At 45.9% G+C, this 19542-nt stretch overlaps 1 protein-coding gene across 1 annotated transcript in view; it reads right to left on the bottom strand.

The window, feature by feature from the left end:
• Positions 1-19542, bottom strand: part of LOC121618663 (neuronal PAS domain-containing protein 3) — a 269085-nt gene that overhangs the window by 101960 nt on the left and 147583 nt on the right. The window contains exon 4 of the mRNA XM_041954202.1: positions 15304-15386. Within this exon, the coding sequence (XP_041810136.1) occupies positions 15304-15386 (83 nt within the window). The remainder of the gene's footprint in view (positions 1-15303; positions 15387-19542) is intronic.

Genomic DNA, 19542 nt, shown 5'->3' on the forward strand with positions numbered 1-19542 from the left:
TTAATAACTGATTTTAAACTCGATCCAGTGAAGTGTTTAAGTGTTTCAATGCCTTGTCTTATTCAATCCAAATACTCCATCCCTTCTCACACTGAATACTCTTCTGTAACTGTGTGATCTGGAAGGTTTTCTGCTTTGTGTCTTCGTCCTGTCAGACTGAAATCTTTTCATCGTGTTTTAACTGGCTTTCACTCCTGACTGGAACAGAAACGAGACTGACGGCTGAAATCAGGGAAGATGTTCAATCAGCTTTAATTCTCTTCCTCTGTCTCTGGATTTCATTGAGCTGCACAGATGATCTGGACGAAGCAACAGCAGCAGAATAATTCACATGTTTTTCTACTTTAGCTTTTAATATAAGAAAGTACAAGAACTTCACCAAATAACCAGATATAAGTAAGAGTTATAGATTCAACTAGACAAGACCAAAAACTAACCAGCCTGGACCACATCAAACCACAAACCAAACACACCCAGACCAGACCAGACCCAGACTAATCCAGACTGAACCAAGACAAACTAGAACCAAACCAGGTCACTCTGTGTGAGACAGACACACAGTCTGCAATTACACTCAAGTGGAACCACACACACAAACACACACACACACACACACATACACACATACACACACACACACACACACACACACACATACACACACACACACACAGGCAACAGATCGGTGATGGGAGTGAAGCCATAACCTTCCCCTCCCTACCCACAATTCCTCTCGGGACTGCCCTCGCCAGCTGCTGCTGCCTCCCTAACTGACACACGCACACACACGCACGCACGCACGCACGCACGCACGCACGCACACACACACACACGCACACACACACGCACACACACACACACACACGCACAGTGAAAATTAGAGAGAGACAAAATGAGAGAGAAACATTGGGGGGATTACAGGGAGAGAGAGGGTGAGAAAGAACGACAACAGGAATGAATGAGGGAGGGAGAGGGAGGGAGGGAGAGAGAAGGGGGGAGGGTGAATAAGAGCCAAAATCATGGAGGCGTTTCCCGTTTGATTAGAGCAGATTTCTCTGTTGGATTGTAGTGATTATAGAGGGTGACAGAGCCAGGTGACGGAGACATGCCAGCCGCCTCTCACACACACACACACACACACACACACACACACACTAATAAATGTGTTCACGACACTGTAACACACACACACACACCTCTGCAGACTTGTTAATGTGAACACGGCACATGTGTTTCACATCCTGTTTGCTTCCAGCCTGCGCTCTCAGCGGGCTCCACCACACCAAATGACAGCGACACACAGCACAGCGTAACCACGGTGACGCAACACCTAGCCAACCAAAACAGCAACATACCATAATTCAAAGAGACGAGACACAGCGACACAGATACCCGAACCAAGAGAGGTGTGGTCTGAAATGTGTCTGACTGTAACCACACCCAGCAGTGATGTCACTGCGTCCCAGAGTCCACCTGTCCATCACTGCAGCAAGGTGAGACATTAAACCACCGGAGGTCAGCAAGGACACCACGTCCAGGAGGTTTTAGGTTACTCTTTAATGGACAAAACACGTTTCTATCCTCCAGAGTAAGTTCTGTTAAAACTGTAAATCTTAGCTTGTTGAATCGCGAACACACACACACACACACACACACACACACACACACACACACACACACACACAGCTACACGGGAGGTGTTCCTGTTATTTTGTCTACCATGGTGTTTGATTCCAACACCATGAGGGGGCTTAGCAAGTGAACAACAGAAAAAAAGGAGGAAGGGAGGATGAAAGGAGCACAGAAAAGAAGAGGAGAAAGGAAGTGGAGAGGAAACGACAAAATAAAAGCATCTTGGAAAGAGAAAGAGAGAGAGAAGAAAAGAGAAAATCCCCCGTCGTCTCTGTGACAGTAAAACCATTAATCCACATGCTCACAACCCTATAATGAAATTATTCTACAGAATCCGCTTTCACTGTGTGTGTGTGTGTGTATGTGTATGTGTGTGTGTGTGTGTGTGTGTGTGTGTGCGTGTGTGTGTGAGAGAGCAGATTAATTTGGCAGGGGGTGAGGATTCACTGTATCCTGCGTCTGGAGAGGAGGGAAGGTTTTACATCTCAACCCTCCCTGTTCAGTTCAGCGTTAGTAACACGCACACACACGCACACACACACACACACACACACACACGTACACACACACACACACAGAACAAAAACACGAGGGAAGACACACACACACATTAGAGGAACAAATAAATGTGGGAACACACGTCAATAAATATGCAATTACACACAGCAGTATGCACACACATGCAGTCAGAAACAAGCGCATACACACACACACACACACACACAGAACAAAGCGACAGAAGGACAGATATAATCTGATCGTCTTTTCATTGATGCTGTTTGTTCAATTGTCACTTTGGTTTTCTAGTGATCCTCTGTTTCCTTTGATCTGCCTCGATCTCACACACATGCATGCATGCACGCACTCACACACACACACACACACACACACACACACACACACACACACAGACAATACCAACATAACTGTTCAGTCAGAGTTAATCTGCTTTCTACCTCTCACAACTGCTCGCTCCCTTCATGTCAGTCTGTCCACATTAAAGTGCTGTTTACAGATTGTGGTCCAGTTTCTGGAGTGTCCTTGTTATGATCCGGTCTCTTTAGTGTCCTGGTTATGATCCGGTTTCTTTAGTGTCCTGGTTATGATCTGGTCTCTTCAGTGTCCCGGTTATGATCTGGTTTCTTCAGTGTCCTGGTTATGATCCAGTTTCTGGACTGTCCCGGTTATGATCCGGTTTCTTTAGTGTCCCGGTTATGATCCGGTTTCTGGACTGTCCTGGTCATGTTTTGCTCGTGTAAACATCTTCTCCCGGTTTTGAGAAATGTCCCCCGTATTACTCAGACAGAAACCAGGACACGGTGGCGTGTAAACACCTGATCCAGGATTCTGAACATTCTTTGTTGCTACAGAACAAAGAGACTGAGGTGATGAGGAGTGAAGACACACCTGCTCTCAGAAACCTGGACACTGTTATCATGGTCGTGTATACAGAGAGGTGATTAACCAGCACTGTTCCACGTAAACACCATATCCTGAATATGATCAAAGACTCAAAACCAGGACATTAGTCCACGTGTAAACACATTCTGTGACACGCTGTCTTTAGCACAGGTCTCCTCCACAAACAGGAAAACGATGCTAACAGACAAACTGTCTTTTCTCTAAACTTCACTCGGTGTCTGCAGTTATGGATTTTGGGATCATTGTCAACTGAAGCGCTCTGCTCGTCCACCTGGACGGTCTGCACGGACCCTTGAGGACAGAGGACGAAATTTACAGGAATGTCAGCTGGTTGAACATCCGTTCTGTCCTCTGCTGCTCTCTCCGATCACATGTGCTGTGTTTTAATTAGACTAATTCAGTGTTTTTAGCTATTCTCACTCACATCACCCATTAATTGGATCACAGTTTTTAATCTTCTGAACGTGACGTACAGGTTAACGAGGTGAAGAGGTAAACAGAGGCAAACAGCGAGACAGTGAAAGGACAGAATTTTGGCTGCTGAAAGCTGCATGAACTATTTCTCTTTTTTGGCCACTTGAGGGCAGCAGAGCAATCTGTACACATGACGTCTGACATATTATCACAGTGTGGAGTTGCTATTGTTAAGCAAACGTTAGGATGTTAGCAAAAAGTTGTCTGTTTACACATCCAGCACTCACAGATTAGAACATATTAATAGTTAGGTTGTAGGGGGTAGGATTAGATAAGTTTATACTTCTTCCTACTCCCTTTCGCTCATGTAAACTATGTTGCTTATGAGATGTGACTGTTTTCTGGATTATTTTTTGTTTTTTGTTTTTTGTTTTTTTTTAATGTGCACTTATTTCCTTATGATTCCTCATGATTATTATTAGTTATATAGGTACTATGTATACATTGCTATGTATGTATACATGTATGCTTTTATTTTTATTTGTATTGTTGTTTACATGATCGAAATAAAGTTATACTACTACAGAGCAACATTCACTCTCCTTTTAGCTCCGGTTTGGTTTCCACCAACCACTGATAATAACACCTGCTGCTACAGGAGAGACGACGGCGCTGAGACTGAAGCAAAACAAAGAGCTGAAAGAGGCTAAAGGTCAGAGTCAGGTGATGATTTATGGAGTTTATCACTATGAAAAACACCTTCACTTATAACTGTGATCCACTGTTATTATAAAATAAGTGCAGCTTTAAAATGGATCCAAATATTCCTTTAAATAATTTGCTGTGTATAACAGAGTATTGGCCCGAGTTAAATACTTGTACTTGTACTGATGACGTGATCATAACCAGATAAAATGATTGAATAACAGCATTTTAACACTGACACCTGCTTACTTTGGTCTCTCTCACCTCTTCACCCTTCATCCTTTTATTTCTCTGTTCCTGCATTCCTCAGTCTACTCCTCTTCCCTTCCTTCCTTTCCTCCCTCCCTCCCTCCCTCCCTCTTTCTGTGGCCTGGAGCCTGTTGAAATTCAGTCCATCTCTCAAGGTTGTTAGCTCTCTCTCTCTCTCTCTCTCTCTCTCTCTCTCTCTCTCTCTCTCTCTTTCACATCAGCATCACGTCGGCCAGGGAGGGGGTCAAAGTTCACGGCGATCCGCCTGCCTCCACGGTCCTCCCACCGGACTGCTTGATTGACAGCAATCAGGACTAACCTCCCCTCTCTCCCCTACCTCCCTCCTCCACCTGTCAAGACAAAGTGGCTGGTGTGTGTGTGTGTGTGTGTGTGTGTGTGTGTGTGTGTGTGTGTGTGGACCATTTCCTCTGTCATTTTTAATTATCCAAATGATATTCAGCTTCAGACTACACCCCCGCCAGAAAAACTCCCATAATCCTGCAGTCCACCCTCCCAACAGATGCTGTCAGGAGGGCACCGTCGCGCCGCCATTAGCATAAGAGCGTGTTTGTTTAAAGAGCCCGTCCCGCCTAGAAAATCAAACAATTAGAGATGCAGACAAGGCTCAGCCTATTGACTGCATAAATAATAAGATCCTGCACTCGTCTTTTTTCTCTTTTTTCTTTCCTTTCACACTTGTTTTTTTTTCCTCTTTCGCTCTCTGGACGCCTCCTTTATTGGTTCAGACCTCTTCCCCCTCTCTCTCCCTCTCTCCCTCTTTCTCTGCCCGTCTCTCCGCAGTTATTCCCACAGCTAATGAACCTGCCGGACCTCACAGGAAGTCAGAGAGGGGGGTTGTGGGTAATCAGGATGCGAGGCTCGACACTCACCGCCGTGACCTTTAGTCTCGCCGCCGCCGGGTCACGCCGGGCCTCTGGAGTCATCTGCGCATGCAGGCTGGTGAAACCCAGCTGAAACCCACGGCTCAGCGCGTGTGTGTGTGTGTGTGTGTGTGTGTGTGTGTGTGTGTATGTGTGTGTGCGCACGTTCGCTTTTGAATATGCAGGTCTTAAAAATTCATCTCAAGGCCTGGAGTTCAATGCTCAGACACAGAGTGAGTGAAATATATCTGAAATACTGCGTCTGACTTGTGACTGAATGTGTGTGTGAGTGTGTGTGTGTGTGTGTGTGTGTGTGTGTGTGTGTGTGTGTGTGTGTGCGTACTGATTTCACATTAATAGATGAAGCTCTTCTTTTCATCTCAGCGCTCAGACTTCACTCATAATTTGGATGTTTCCTCTAAATTCATGTTATATATATATATATATGTGTGTGTGTGTGTGTGTGTGTGTGTGTGTGTGTGTGCTTTAAGACACATTAAACTGTAAAAGCTGCTGTAAATTGAACAGTGTACATGCTGCTCATGTGTCTGTCTCTCTATCTGTCTCACTGTCTGTCTCGCTGTCTGTCTCCCTCAGGTCAAACTCATACAGTCAAGGACAACGTAGACTGACACACTCTTCAAGCACCTCTTCAGTATTTGAGGCCACATTTCCGCTTGTCATTTAAAGCGTCTCGTATCCAGATGAAAAGATGAAATCTGGAGGAGATTTCGGACATTTTCATTCACACATGGCAACACATCAAAATAAAATCTGATTGCAATCTGTCTTGGTTTTCGCGGCTACGTATAAACCGGAGTCGTCTTGTCGGTGCCGCCAGGAGAAGAATAACTCGTGCTCTTTAGCAGTTTAGCTAACTAGCTAACACAAACAGATGGACGAACTGTATTTCTGAACAACAAAAGGCTCCGATTCATCCAAACAGATCAATGCTCTCTCGCCCACACACATCTATCAGTGGCTGAACTGATCACAGATCAGATACACTGCTGATCAGATAGACTGCAGGAGACAGAGACAGTCTCCACGGCCCCCTGTCCACATGGTTACAGCTGGGGGGAGCAAAGACTTGGAGAGACGGATGCGTTTTCGTCTTTTTCGCGTCTAATACACGTCTCAGAACGATCGAGGCTCCGTCTGTCTGTTAGGCTTCATGGATTCATTCAAACTGTCCCTCTCTGACATCAGACATCGACCTGATCCTCACTAAATCCATGAAGTGGTCCAGTGTAAAAGAGAACAGGAACATGTTCATCAACATATCACCCCGTATGATTTCATCCTTTTTTAAAATGAAAAAAGACAAAAAAAATGTAGATGTAGGTGCGTCATTGAATGCATAAGCAAGACGACTTTTTAAACGTCTCAAACAACAAATTCAAGTAAAGTTTCAAGTCTGCAACATTTGATTTTTATAGAAATGAACTGAAGCCAACAGACTGGAATGGAAACTGGAATCTACAATAACTGAGCTAAAACATGTAAAACCAGTTCGGTCCATTAAAACAAGGTGTTGTTCTGCAGTGGCGTGGCCCAATTGTTGAAAAACGCGTGCTAAAGTGCCCCCTGGGAGCCAAAACGCGCATTAAAGTGCCCTCTTAGACGCCAAAATGCGTGCTAAAGTGCCCTCTTCAGTGGCGAGGACACGCTATATGTGCCCTTTTTTTCCTTTTCGCCCCTGCCCTTCAAAAAGTCTGTGCACGCCACTGTTGTTCTGTGACTTCCTGTCTGTGTGCGTCCTGTCTGCCTCTTCTTACCTTTTATACTTCCTGTCTGTCTGTCTGTCTGCCTGTCGCCCCATCAGACGCACGCAGACACATCTCACCACTTCCTGTTCATAAACCCCCACAGTAATATTCCCACAATCCACTGGGAGCGGCGGATCTGTCCTGTCATCCCTCCGTCCTCTCACGTCTCCGCGTCTAATTTTTACCTACGGTGACACTCATTGGCTGACAGTTTGATTGACGGGCTGACAGGAAGCGGTGTCGTGTCCGCGCGCCGCCGCTGTCGTCTTTAATTTCCTCTCATCGCCGTGACAACACACGGGCGCCTCACATCTGTTTTACACGACGTGGAGTGAAGCGGTTGGTTAGCAGCTGCAGGTGAAGGACTCAAACGCTTCGCTCATATCAAACAGGACAGTCGTTTGGTTTTTCTGTTGTCCAAACTGTCATCTGAGCTTTTATTTCTCATGTAACCTGTAACTGGGACTGACGGAGTCACAGGTAACGCTGCTTTTCTTCTGATTGGACCTTGATTTAAAGATATTTTTATAATTAAAATGCTTTAAAGTTAAAAGACAAGACAAGACTGAGGGAAAGACTGAGCCACCAGAACGACAGGCTGTGACTGAGAAACTGAAAATAAACCATTTAAATGTTCACCTGCATGTTTTTACCTTCAGGTGTTCAGAATTCAGACGTAATCTGAGAAATTTAAACTAAAACTTTGCTGATAAAATATCGCAGAACACTTCACAAGATTATCAATGTAGACAGAAAATGTAATCTATTATTTTCAGCATCTCGACTCTGTTTGAATGAACGTGTACAGATGTACTGTGTGTGTGTGATCAGTGTGTGTGTGTGATCAGTGTGTGTGTGTGTGTGTGTGTGTGTGTGTGTGTGTGTGTGTGTGTACATGTGTTATGGATGACAGCATCTGAACAACAGTGGAGATATTTACCATAAACCATCTATTAAAGCAGGGCGGGGCACGTCAGCTCCCATCACTCTGACTGTGTGTGTGTGTGTGTGTGTGTTGAACTGTGGGTACACTTTGCCCCAGTGGTCACTCCTGGTATTGCGACATTAAAAAAGAAACATCTGGAAACTTTTGGGAGGAAACCTGCAGCTGCAAACAACAACGTCTAAAGCATGAATAAGTCCAGGAGCCGAGCAGGAAGGGCCAGACGGGACGAGCCTGTGCAGTGGACACAGTAAACATTTTGTCTCATGGGCCGGACAAGTCGGTTTGATTGGACTGACTGGGAGGTGGCGGTTGGATGACATCTGTCCAGCTCTTATAATACAGACCCTCATTAAAATGAATCAGTCAACCTGAACTGAATCCTGATTCTCACCATTAAACTCAAAACAAGTCTTCAAGCACTGGACAAAATGTCCTCATGTTTCGAATATGTCTTCATGGTCCATAACCATCCTCACCTCCTATTTGTCCTCACTCACCAAACTGTCCTCAGTCTGAATGTCACAGCCAGCTGTCTCCTCATCTCCTTGCCTCCTTGTCTCTATGACACACTGTCCTCGTCTGTCTGTCTGTAATCTGGTCTCCTTGTCCCCTCTCTCGTTTCCTTCTCTTGTCCCCTTGTCTGCCTGCTGCAGATCGACAGGCCGTCCCCTGCAAGCTGTGTGTTTGATTCTCACACAGAGAATGTGTGTGTGTGTGTGTGTGTTGACACAGGTGTGGCACCCCCCCCACCCCCCCTCAGACACTCATCATGCCAGGTGCTCTGCCAGGCTGTTATAAACACACGAACACAAAGGAAATCACACACACTTTCTTCCTCTTTGTCTCTTCTCTACAGTCACTCACAGTGTGCGTCTCATCAATCACTCTCTAATTGTTCACACGTTTCGGACGAACACATGCACACACTTTACTTTACCACACCCCCCCCACCCGTTTAATTAGTGTCCGTCTGTCCGCCGCCTCTTCATCTTCAAACACCACATGGTGTCTTTAAAAACACCAAACGTCAATCTGCTCTTTAAAGTCGAAAAACACCACAACACTTTCACTTCATCAGCAACTAAACTTCCTTCCACTTCCTGACCTGCTCCACTGAAAGGAACAGTCCGCTGATTGGTTCCAGGGGGGTCTGAGCTCATCACATCAGGACCTGCAGCTGCAGTGTGAACCCTGTCTGATCCAGAGTCAGGTCAGAACGGGGTTGACACTTCATCGCTGCGCATTCAGCTCAGCTCCAGGACCTGTTTAGCCTAGCTTAGCACAAAGACTGTAAGCAGGGGGGAACTGCTAGCCTTGCTCCATGAAAAGGGGGCGAGAGCCACTTCCAACAGCTTCCAAGCTGATTGATTTACATGTTTTAGACGTGGTACAAGACCAGATCAAAAGCTCCCCGTCAAGCTTTGGATTGTTCCACACGCTGTTTCTTATATTTTGCTTTTCCAAAACCAAAACAGCAGGAAATCAAGGATTAAACAGCACGCAGGGGGGGAAGTAACTAATTACACTCTTCTCTCAGTACTCTAACTAACTGTACGTTACTTACATACTTCAAGTACTGTACTTTGCTACATTTTAAGTCAGATCCGTTACAGAGTAAAAACAAGATCACATGAAAAAGGCAGTTTAATTAAAGTCGGCATCATTGGACCACAGCACGGTTTAATGCAGCACCTGGCGAGTTCGTCAACAATCATTTAGCATGCATACAGTTAGCTCAGTTAGCTTGCATGCTACATTTGGAAATGTCCACGATGAAATGCGACTGAACCTCAACTGAACCGAACACGTCTGCCTGAAAAAGACGAAACCGAACTTCAGATCGTCCCTGCAGAGACACTTCACACACGACTGTGTCCACGTTTCCTGCATAGATCTCTACTGACGAGCACACACATACACACACGCACACACACACCAAACAGCCACGACCTGACAGGAGATCACACATGGAGCTTCACACCCTCTCTCTCTCTCTCTCTCTCTCTCTCTCTCTCTCTCTCTTCATTAAGTGTTATCAACCTCTCTGGCCTAATCTCTCTGAAATTAGTGTCTGGTCTCCACCACCTAAGTGACTGGCTGGCATTCATTAGCGCTGCGGTTTAGCCAAATCAATCACGCAGCGCCCCGTCCGCCACGCTTTCTTAAAATGTCATCCTCAAACTTCTCACAATCAATTAAGCGGGAGATTAATGAGGCCAATTTGCCACCAACACGTCGGCCTTCCTCCTCCGCTGAAAAGGCTATGCGCGCACACACACACAGACACACACAAACACACTCTCACAATGATGTAGAAACACACTTGGAATAATATATGCACATAGAGGAGACATGCATGGAAGCACGTAAACGACATGCGCACCACTTCTGGTAGAAAGTTCGTTTATCCACGACTTTAAATGAACACAAAGACCAGCTGACTTTACTTCCTGTTTGACGACACAGACTTCTATGAAAAAAACAAAATAAGGACTTTCTTTCTGTCTTTTTCTATTTAAAAAAGGTGTTTAGATGGAGGGAGATTTTAAAGTAAACCTTTCCTGTCATTTCACATTAAAAGCTTTCCGCACTGGCAGGATGCTTTTATTGTGAACAAGCTACAGGAAATACAACGTGTTTGTTAGCAAGTTGTGGTGGTGCTGTTCTTCAATAAAAACAGGTCTAATAAACAGTGGCGTGCACAGACTTTTTGAAGGGCAGGGGCGGAAAGGAAAGAAAGGGCACATATAGCGTGTCCTCGCCACTGAAGAGGGCACTTTAGCGCGCGTTTTGGTTCCCAGGGGGCACTTAAGAGCGCGTTGTGGCGTCCAAGAGGGCACTTTAGAGCGTGTTTTGGCGTCCAAGAGGGAACTTTAGCATGCGTTTTGGCTCCCAGGGGACATTTTAGCGCGTGTTTGGGCTCCCAAGAGAGCACTTTAGCACCCGTTTTGGCTCCCAGGGGGCATTTTAGTGCGGTCGCCCCCCCCCCCTGTGCACGCCACTGCTAATAAACCAGATATGGAGATATTCTTTGGTCAGCGTGGAGGAACGATACAAGCTGAAAAACACTTTCTGTGTTTCCTGTCTCCACACTTTGAAATCCATATTTCATCTGCCCAAGGTGCTCGTGAACAGGTACGTGTCACTGCGGTACCTGACACTGACAAATACAGCGAGGCTGAAAGTCAACGACAGCTGGATCCCAGTGAAAACAAACTGAAGCTAATGAAAGAAACACACACACAGACTCACACACACACACACACACACACACACACACACACACACACGCACACTCACACTCACACACACACACACACACGCACACGCACACTCACACTCACACTCACACACACACACACACACACACACACACACAATCTCTGACATCCAGGTGAGGGGAGACCCACACTGTTCGTGTCACTTCCAATCTCACAGCTGCTTCAATCTGCCTCGGGATCTACCTCATATGGTTGTCATAGAGACTCTCCGGGGATTATAACAAGGTATTATGGGTTGTCTAGTGTACCGAGCTGCAGGATCAGAACACGGTGTTAACACGGGCGCGCAGAAACACACGGGCAGGCTCGACGCGGCGGCGATGTTCAGCGCAGCGTGAGCGAATGCTCGGCTGCTTGTTCCAGCCTCATGTTAACACTCGCACATGACAATGTGATGTGCAGAGCAGCGGAAGGGGAGAGTCGGTCGTCACGGCGACACGCTCGCTCTCTGCTGCGGCTGTCTGCAGGATTAAAGCAGGACGGATAAAGAACAAGTGCAACAACAAGGACGTATGATGGATGTAGCTGTACGCAGCGCTAATGCGCGACATCCTCCTCCATCTGGTCCTTTCTCTCCTCTGCTGACGCTTATACAGTCAGCTGTTTCAGCCTGGGAACAGCGCCCTCTAGCTGCCGGCGCGACAGTCAGAGTGTTCACACTGAGAGCAGCTCAGATTAGATTTCACACCACTTTGTCCCGGATCCATGTGTTTGTTCTGTATTTGCCAACAGACTGTGGATCCCAGCTGCTGCAGGACTGCAGTTATTCCACGTTCGGGAAAGTAAAGCCACCGTTTTCTGAGCCTGGACAGCAGTCACAAAGATCTGGATCTGCTCTGAGAGGAGACTTGATTGAAAGTCCTCCACCCGTCACATTTGTAGTCATATTACATCATCATATGACTGGAAAGCTGAGATTCTTCTGATTCAATTCATGCAAACCATTTTAAGACAGAATCACAACAGCAGATACAATCAACACAACAGCTAGCAACAACCCATTCTAAAACTGATGACACTCAGAGTAATCCCTGATCAATGAGACTAAAACAGTCTGGCTACATTCACAAACGGTCCAGATGATCTAATCCAATAAACTATCGAGTGTAAAATACTAAAATAATCCACCGAAAGCTTTTTGATCAGTTTAGCTGGTGATGTGTTGTTATGCTAATGCTAATGCTGAGCAAGCAAAAATGCCAAATTAATATTAATGACTAAGGTCCATTCAGAAAAACATGCAGTAAACCAGTCATAGAAACACAGTAACACCAAACCTGGTTCCTGGTATTAAACAGACCTCACGGCTAAATTATTTAAGACTGTAGTATTGATAAGCTCTGAAGTATTTTTAAAGCATGTACTGCAGTAAAACTTTGAACAACATCCACTTCACTACTGGAGTAATATTTGACCAGGAGTATCTATACTTTGAGTCAAGTATTGGAGTTGTGTACTTATACATTCTTCTACTCAACTACCATTCAGAGGTAAATATTACAGTTTTTACCTCACTACATTTATTTAATAACTTTAGTTACTAAATAGCTCACAGATTCAGTTCATTAATATAAAATATAATCAACTATTAAATCATGATGCATTATCAAAGGTAAGTAAAGTATTTAAACTGAGCTCCACCTTTCCCAGCTGCAACATTAAACAATGAACACATCAATGAATAATTAGTCCAATAACATATGTCATTCTGAACTGGGCTTTATGCACAAATACCACGCAGGAAATGTGGCTAAAAGCTCCGAAAGACTGAAGCGACGCCTTCAGAGTGTTAATTTTGTCTGATTAACAGTCCAACAGTGAATTCATCCTGACTCCTCAACTCGATCGTCTGCAGTGATAAACAACACGAGAGTCCACTCAGCTTCTCTGCACGAGTAACAGGAAGCAGGAAGCGGCCTGCTGTGCCGCGACAGACGGTCAGTGTCAGTGTTTCTCAAACAGCGGAGCTTTCACTTTGTGATGAATTCTTCATATCTGTGAGCAACTTTTCTGTCGGGATCCTTGAAGATGATAAAGGGATAAAAAAAAGTACAAGAAGATTAGAAAAGCCTGGATTTCTACACAACGAAGGCTCACTGGTGTCAGCAAGATTATAATAATAATCAGGTGTAACTCACGCACACACGCGCACACACACACACACACACACACACGCACACACACACACGCACGCACGCGCACAAGATTTCTAGGTTTATCACACAAACAATGAAAAAGACTTTTGGAGGTTTACAAAATCATCCCAGAAATGGATGCACACTTACAAATAGTGCATGACACACACACACACACACACACGCACACGCACACGCACACACACACACACAGATTACCAGCCTCTATCAGCTGTGGTATCGCATCAGCCTGGTTGTGATGTTAAAAGCTCAGCCTTTGGGCTGTATGTTAAACAGATAAGGAGTGGAGCATGTTAGGGATTAAAACTACAAGACACACACACACACACACACACACACACACACACACACACACACACAAACCCGAGGGAGCGAACAGCGATAACCCAGTCATTATCATACTTTCATAATTCCATTTAATAATTCAGTTTAGCCGCGGCGGCAGCTGGATGTTGAGGAATAATTGAAGTCGGCGTTGGTGAAAAATCTGAGGGTGAATTATGAGGAATCACTGCGCTAATAATGTAAAGGTGCATTATGAGGAATAATTTAGCTTCAGAAAAGCTCAGAGGCGAATCATAAGAACTAATTCAGATAACAAAATGGTGCAAAATCCTCATTCTGAGAAGAATTGTGACAGGATTTGGACATCAGACTGTAATATTGTTGGGATTCAGGAATCTGGAATAACAGAAAGTAGAGACCGAGTCATTCTGTGCTGTCTGCAGACCTTTACCAGACCTTTACCAGTCAGACAAGGTGTGTAAAGTTTGTTTTTACCTAAATCTAAATGGTTTATCCTGTACAGTGGACATCGGTGGACATCTCAGGCTCAGCTCTGCACTGTCAGACTTCTCTCAACCTTTCTGAGTTTAAGCTGGACTAAACTCAGCTGAACCATAATGAACGCTGGTCGCACGCTAACATGGTAACATGTGTTAGCATGCCATACATAGCATGGTTTAATAATGGATGGAATCTCTCTCATACTTCGTTAGCAATGCTTGTTTTTCTAGTTCCCACAATGCTACTGAAAAGATTTGCTGAGGACACGACATGAAAAATACTACAAAGATAATTCAAAGTTCTCTGCTGCCAAGTATTGTTTTCATGTATTATATAAATGTACACACTGATGCTATTTGTCTTCCTCACCAGACATCCAGTATCATTTCTGTTATAAGAATAAGGTAAAAATACTGGACGTTTGTCTCGTAGTATTTATTAAGGTAGCATGCAAATGATTAATATGTGATGTTTGTATGTAATGTCATCATGTGACCATGTTTTAGTAAGCTAAACATGCAAACAGGTATCATATAATCATGCAGACACCCAGCATATTAGCATTGTGTCAGTACTGTCATGTTTATGTGCTTCATTAGCATTCATCTGATTAAACTAGTCTTAAACAGCTGAGGCTGATTCTGACCCAGTGATGGTGCCACAAGAAAAATCAGCTGATCAGATATAAAGGAACGTGTCTGCTGGGGACCATAAATATCAGATTTCTGGGACGCAGTCCAACACTTCCTGAGCAATTTCCCAGCAAAGACAGCAGCGCTGCCATTAGAGGACTGCTGCTAACGATGCTAATGTGGTTTAACACGCTTTACAAGGACAGCAAATATGTGACTGTAAATGTCTGAGTCCTGTCCGCAGTATGGAGGTGTGTGTGTGTGTGTGTGTGTGTGTGTGTGTGTGTGTGTGTGTGTGTGTGTGTGTGTGAGTCCAGCTTCACATTATTGACATTGACATTGTGCACTTGTGTATCCAAATGCATTCCTAACCTTATTTTCCACAGGTGTGCTCATGTAAAGTGAACCTTTAACCTTGAAGACATCCTACCTGTAAAATGTGGCTGCCCAGGTGAGGCTCGAAGATCTCCGAGGCAACGGCGCTGGGACTCCTCCTTCGCTGGGCACCGATAGCTAAACACAGACACGCACACACACACACAAAAACATTCATACACACACACAAGGAGAGAGAAAGCACAGGACAAGACAGAAGAAGACCGGTGAGACTCAGACACATTGATACGAGCAAAGCTCTCTCTCTCTCTCTCTCTCTCTCTCTCTCTCACACACACACACACACACACACACACACACGTTTATACAGCCTAGCATGACGAACACACATGGCACAGGACAAGAGGAACCAGTGAGGTCAGCACTGCAGAACAATCTATAACAGTGCAACAAGTTAGCATTGTTAGCCCTCCTAATTGAAACCAATGGGAACAATTAGCTTCATGCTAATAAGGTTGCAACCAACCATATCCTTTGGGGTAAATGAGGAGCTAATAATGCTAACAAGTATCATTTAGTGAAGTCAACCATCAGAACATTGTCTCCACAGAGAGACGCAGCATCTGAGGAAAACTTCATTCATCATTTCAAAATTAGACGTTTTTATGCAAACATGAGTGTATTTATATGCAATCAAAGGTTTGTTCCAGTTTAACCTCATTCTGGACATGTGGAGGTTTTGTGGACTCTGATTGAGTCGATGTGCAATTACTCCAAAACTGACCAATGGAGAGATGCTGGCAGAGTGGCTGAAGTCTCTGGTGGACCTGGCAGGCGAGACTGAGGGCACGGATACCAAAAAAGGGCATGTCTCTCTTGTTCATTTATTCTCTTTCCCCTTTTGTTTTTCACTATCCCTTTTATTATTCTCATCTCTCTATCCATCACTGTTAATCTCTGGAGAGAGAGAGAGGAAGAGAAAGAGAGATGGTTTATAGCTTTCTAAAATTTCTCCCTGAGGGCAAAACTCTGTCTAAAGAGAAAAACAGAAAGTACAACAGCCAGAGAGAGAGACAGAGAGAAAAATCTGCCCTCAGGTTAGACTGTCTCTCTCTCGTCTACCTTTCCCAAAAGAGGACAAAGAGGAAGACAAAGCCAGAAGAGTGAGAGACAGACAGGAAGAGAAAATCTACATCATTCAGCCATAAAAACAGAGTGACACAAACAGGAAGCACAACAAAACAGCAGCATGTTGCCGCTCATTCGTCGGTCCAATCCTGACACTGCTGACTCCAGGTCAGCTGACCATTGACATGTCCTCTACCAACAACAACTTCACACAGCCCTGACTCCTGGAAACCATCTCGCCAAACCAGCCCAGCGTCCCAAGAACTACGTCCACATCAGCCAATTACAGACACAGCACACAGCTAACGTCCGGCGCCAAAGTTCAGTTCCAGCGCAGGAAGACGCGTCTCCAGTAGGAGCAAAGAAGGAGGTGGAGGCCGTGTAGAGGGCGTGTGGAGGCCGTGTGGAGGCTGTGTGGAGGGCGTGTAGAGGGCATGTGGAGGCCGTGTGGAGGCCGTGTAGAGGGCGTGTGGAGGCTGTGTGGAGGCCGTGTGGAGGCTGTGTGGAGGCTGTGTGGAGGCTGTGAGGAGGGCGTGTGGAGGCCGTGTGGAGGCCGTGTGGAGGGCGTGTGGAGGCCGTGTGGAGGCTGTGTGGAGGCTGTGAGGAGGGCGTGTGGAGGCCGTGTGGAGGCTGTGTGGAGGCTGTGAGAAGGGCGTGTGGAGGGCGTGTGGAGGCCTTGTGGAGGCCGTGTGGAGGCCATGTGGAGGCCGTGTGGAGGCCGTGTGGAGGCTGTGTGGAGGCTGTGAGGAGGGCGTGTGGAGGGCGTGTGGAGGCCTTGTGGAGGCCGTGTGGAGGCTGTGTGGAGGCCTTGTGGAGGCTGTGTGGAGGCCGTGTGGAGGCCATGTGGAGGGCGTGTGGAGGCCTTGTGGAGGCCGTGTGGAGGCCTTGTGGAGGCTGTGTGGAGGCCGTGTGGAGGCCTTGTGGAGGCTGTGTGGAGGCTGTGTGGAGGCCGTGTGGAGGCCATGTGGAGGGCGTGTGGAGGCCGTGTGGAGGCTGTGTGGAGGGCGTGTGGAGGCCTTGTGGAGGAGGTGCAGCAGGTGGATTTTACCTTTTTAGTAACTCTAAGCAGAATCTTTTGAACTATTTTACCTCTGAACATGATCAGGGTCGACACTGGACAATATTGCCAAATCTTCTTTTTCTATTCTATTTGTGAGATTCCTGAGCAGTGCTCATATTTAGCTCCAGGAACTCGTCCCCGAAGCGGGCGGAGAACAGGGGAACCAAACGTGGAGCATGTTCGGTTTCATTTCCTGAACTTCCTGCAGTGTTGTCTCTGTCGGGCGGTGAGGGATTCCTCTGTCCTTGGGCTGTTTTTCTTTTGTTATTGTTGCCTGCGCTCATGTTTTTTGGTTGTATTCTTCTGTACATGTTACTTGTTGCTTCATGCATTTTAATGTAAAGAATATCGAGTTTATTTACAAGAAAATGTGCCATTAAATAAAATCACCTTGCCTCGAGGCAAAAGAAACACAGTCACATAAAGAAACACGAGTGGACCAGTTTCAGCTGGACCAGACAGTTCAGACAGTGAGACAGTTCAGACAGTGAGACAGGCAGACAGTTTCAGCTGGACAGTGAGACAGGCAGACAGTGAGACAGTTCAGACAGTGAGACAGTTCAGACAGTGAGACAGGCAGACAGTTTCAGCTGGACAGTGAGACAGGCAGACAGTGAGACAGTTTCAGGCAGTGAGACAGTTTCAGGCAGTGAGACAGGCAGACAGTGAGACAGACAGACAGTTTCAGACAGTGAGACAGGCAGACAGTGAGACAGGCAGACAGTTTCAGACAGTGAGACAGTTTCAGGCAGTGAGAAAGGCAGACAGTTTCAGACAGTGAGACAGACAGACAGTTTCAGACAGTGAGACAGTTTCAGGCAGTGAGAAAGGCAGACAGTTTCAGACAGTGAGACAGACAGACAGTTTCAGACAGTGAGACAGGCAGACAGTGAGAAAGGCAGACAGTTTCAGACAGTGAGACAGACAGACAGTTTCAGACAGTGAGACAGGCAGACAGTGAGACAGGCAGACAGTTTCAGACAGTGAGACAGACAGACAGTTTCAGACAGTGAGACAGGCAGACAGTGAGACAGGCAGACAGAGGGGCATTAAAGCTCACTAAAAGAGATTTTTCTGCCCTGAGGTAATTTTCTCCTCTCTACACAACCTCCGTCCTCGTCTCCCTGTAGACCTCATTACACTGAATTTAAACACACACACACACACACACACACCTCCTGTCGGGTTTTTTTTTTTTTTTTTTTTTGGGGGGGGGGTAATGTAGCTGAATTAGGCTCAATTAATGATGTAATGAAATGCTGTTGTGAACGGGAGATTTAAAAAAAGGGGTGAGGAGAGGGAAGACAAAGGAGGGTGGAGACTCTGTGGACAAACAGGAAGTCTGATAATCTGAACACAAAGAAAACTAAACCAGGATCTCAAACTTAATCTGGACTTGATCTCAGAGGTTTAGTCTCAGTTTAATTCACCAAAATAAGTGTGGGGACATTTTTGTTCGAAGAGATCGAGGATGAGTTTAAAAAGCATCACTCCTCTCTGACAGGTGGAAATAAGAGGAGGACCATGTTATGACAAAGAGGAGGGACTGTGAGGAGGAAGAGGAGGAGGAAGAGGAGGAGGAAACACCAAGGTGTCTTTTTGGGAGGACAAAAAGAAGCTGGTGAGAGAGAGAAGGAGAGGAGGAGGAAAAGGTGTTTGATGAAGAGGGGAGTGAAAAGGCGAAAGAGAAGCGTCAGCAAGAGGAGGCTGGAGGAGGATGAAGAGGAGGAGTTAAGATATGGAGGGGATGAGGAGGGTGAGGTATGGGAAAGGGGAGCAAGATGGAGAGATACTGAGGAAGAGCGGGGTAAGAATTGGAGAGGGAGCTGGTGGAGGTGGGAGAGTAGGATGAAGAGGAGGACAAGATGTGGTAAAAGTAGAGGAAGAGGAAGAGGTAAAAGGGGAAGATAAGGAGGAAAAGCAGAAAAGAGAGAGGGGGTGATGAAGGGGAATTGGGAGAAGGAGGAGAGGGAAGTGAAGGAAATGTTGAGAGGAGGGTAAAGGAAGAGGAGGTGAGCGAGGAAGAGGATAAAGAGGAGGTGGCAGGAAGTGATGGAGGAGGAACAGAGAAACAGCAGAAGGGTAGGGGAGGGAAAAAGGGAGGAAGTGAGTGAGGAAGAGGTGCAGAGAGGAGGAGGGATTAAA

The sequence above is a fragment of the Chelmon rostratus genome, chromosome 15 (genome assembly GCF_017976325.1).
Source record: "Chelmon rostratus isolate fCheRos1 chromosome 15, fCheRos1.pri, whole genome shotgun sequence".
Lineage (NCBI taxonomy): Eukaryota > Metazoa > Chordata > Actinopteri > Chaetodontiformes > Chaetodontidae > Chelmon > Chelmon rostratus.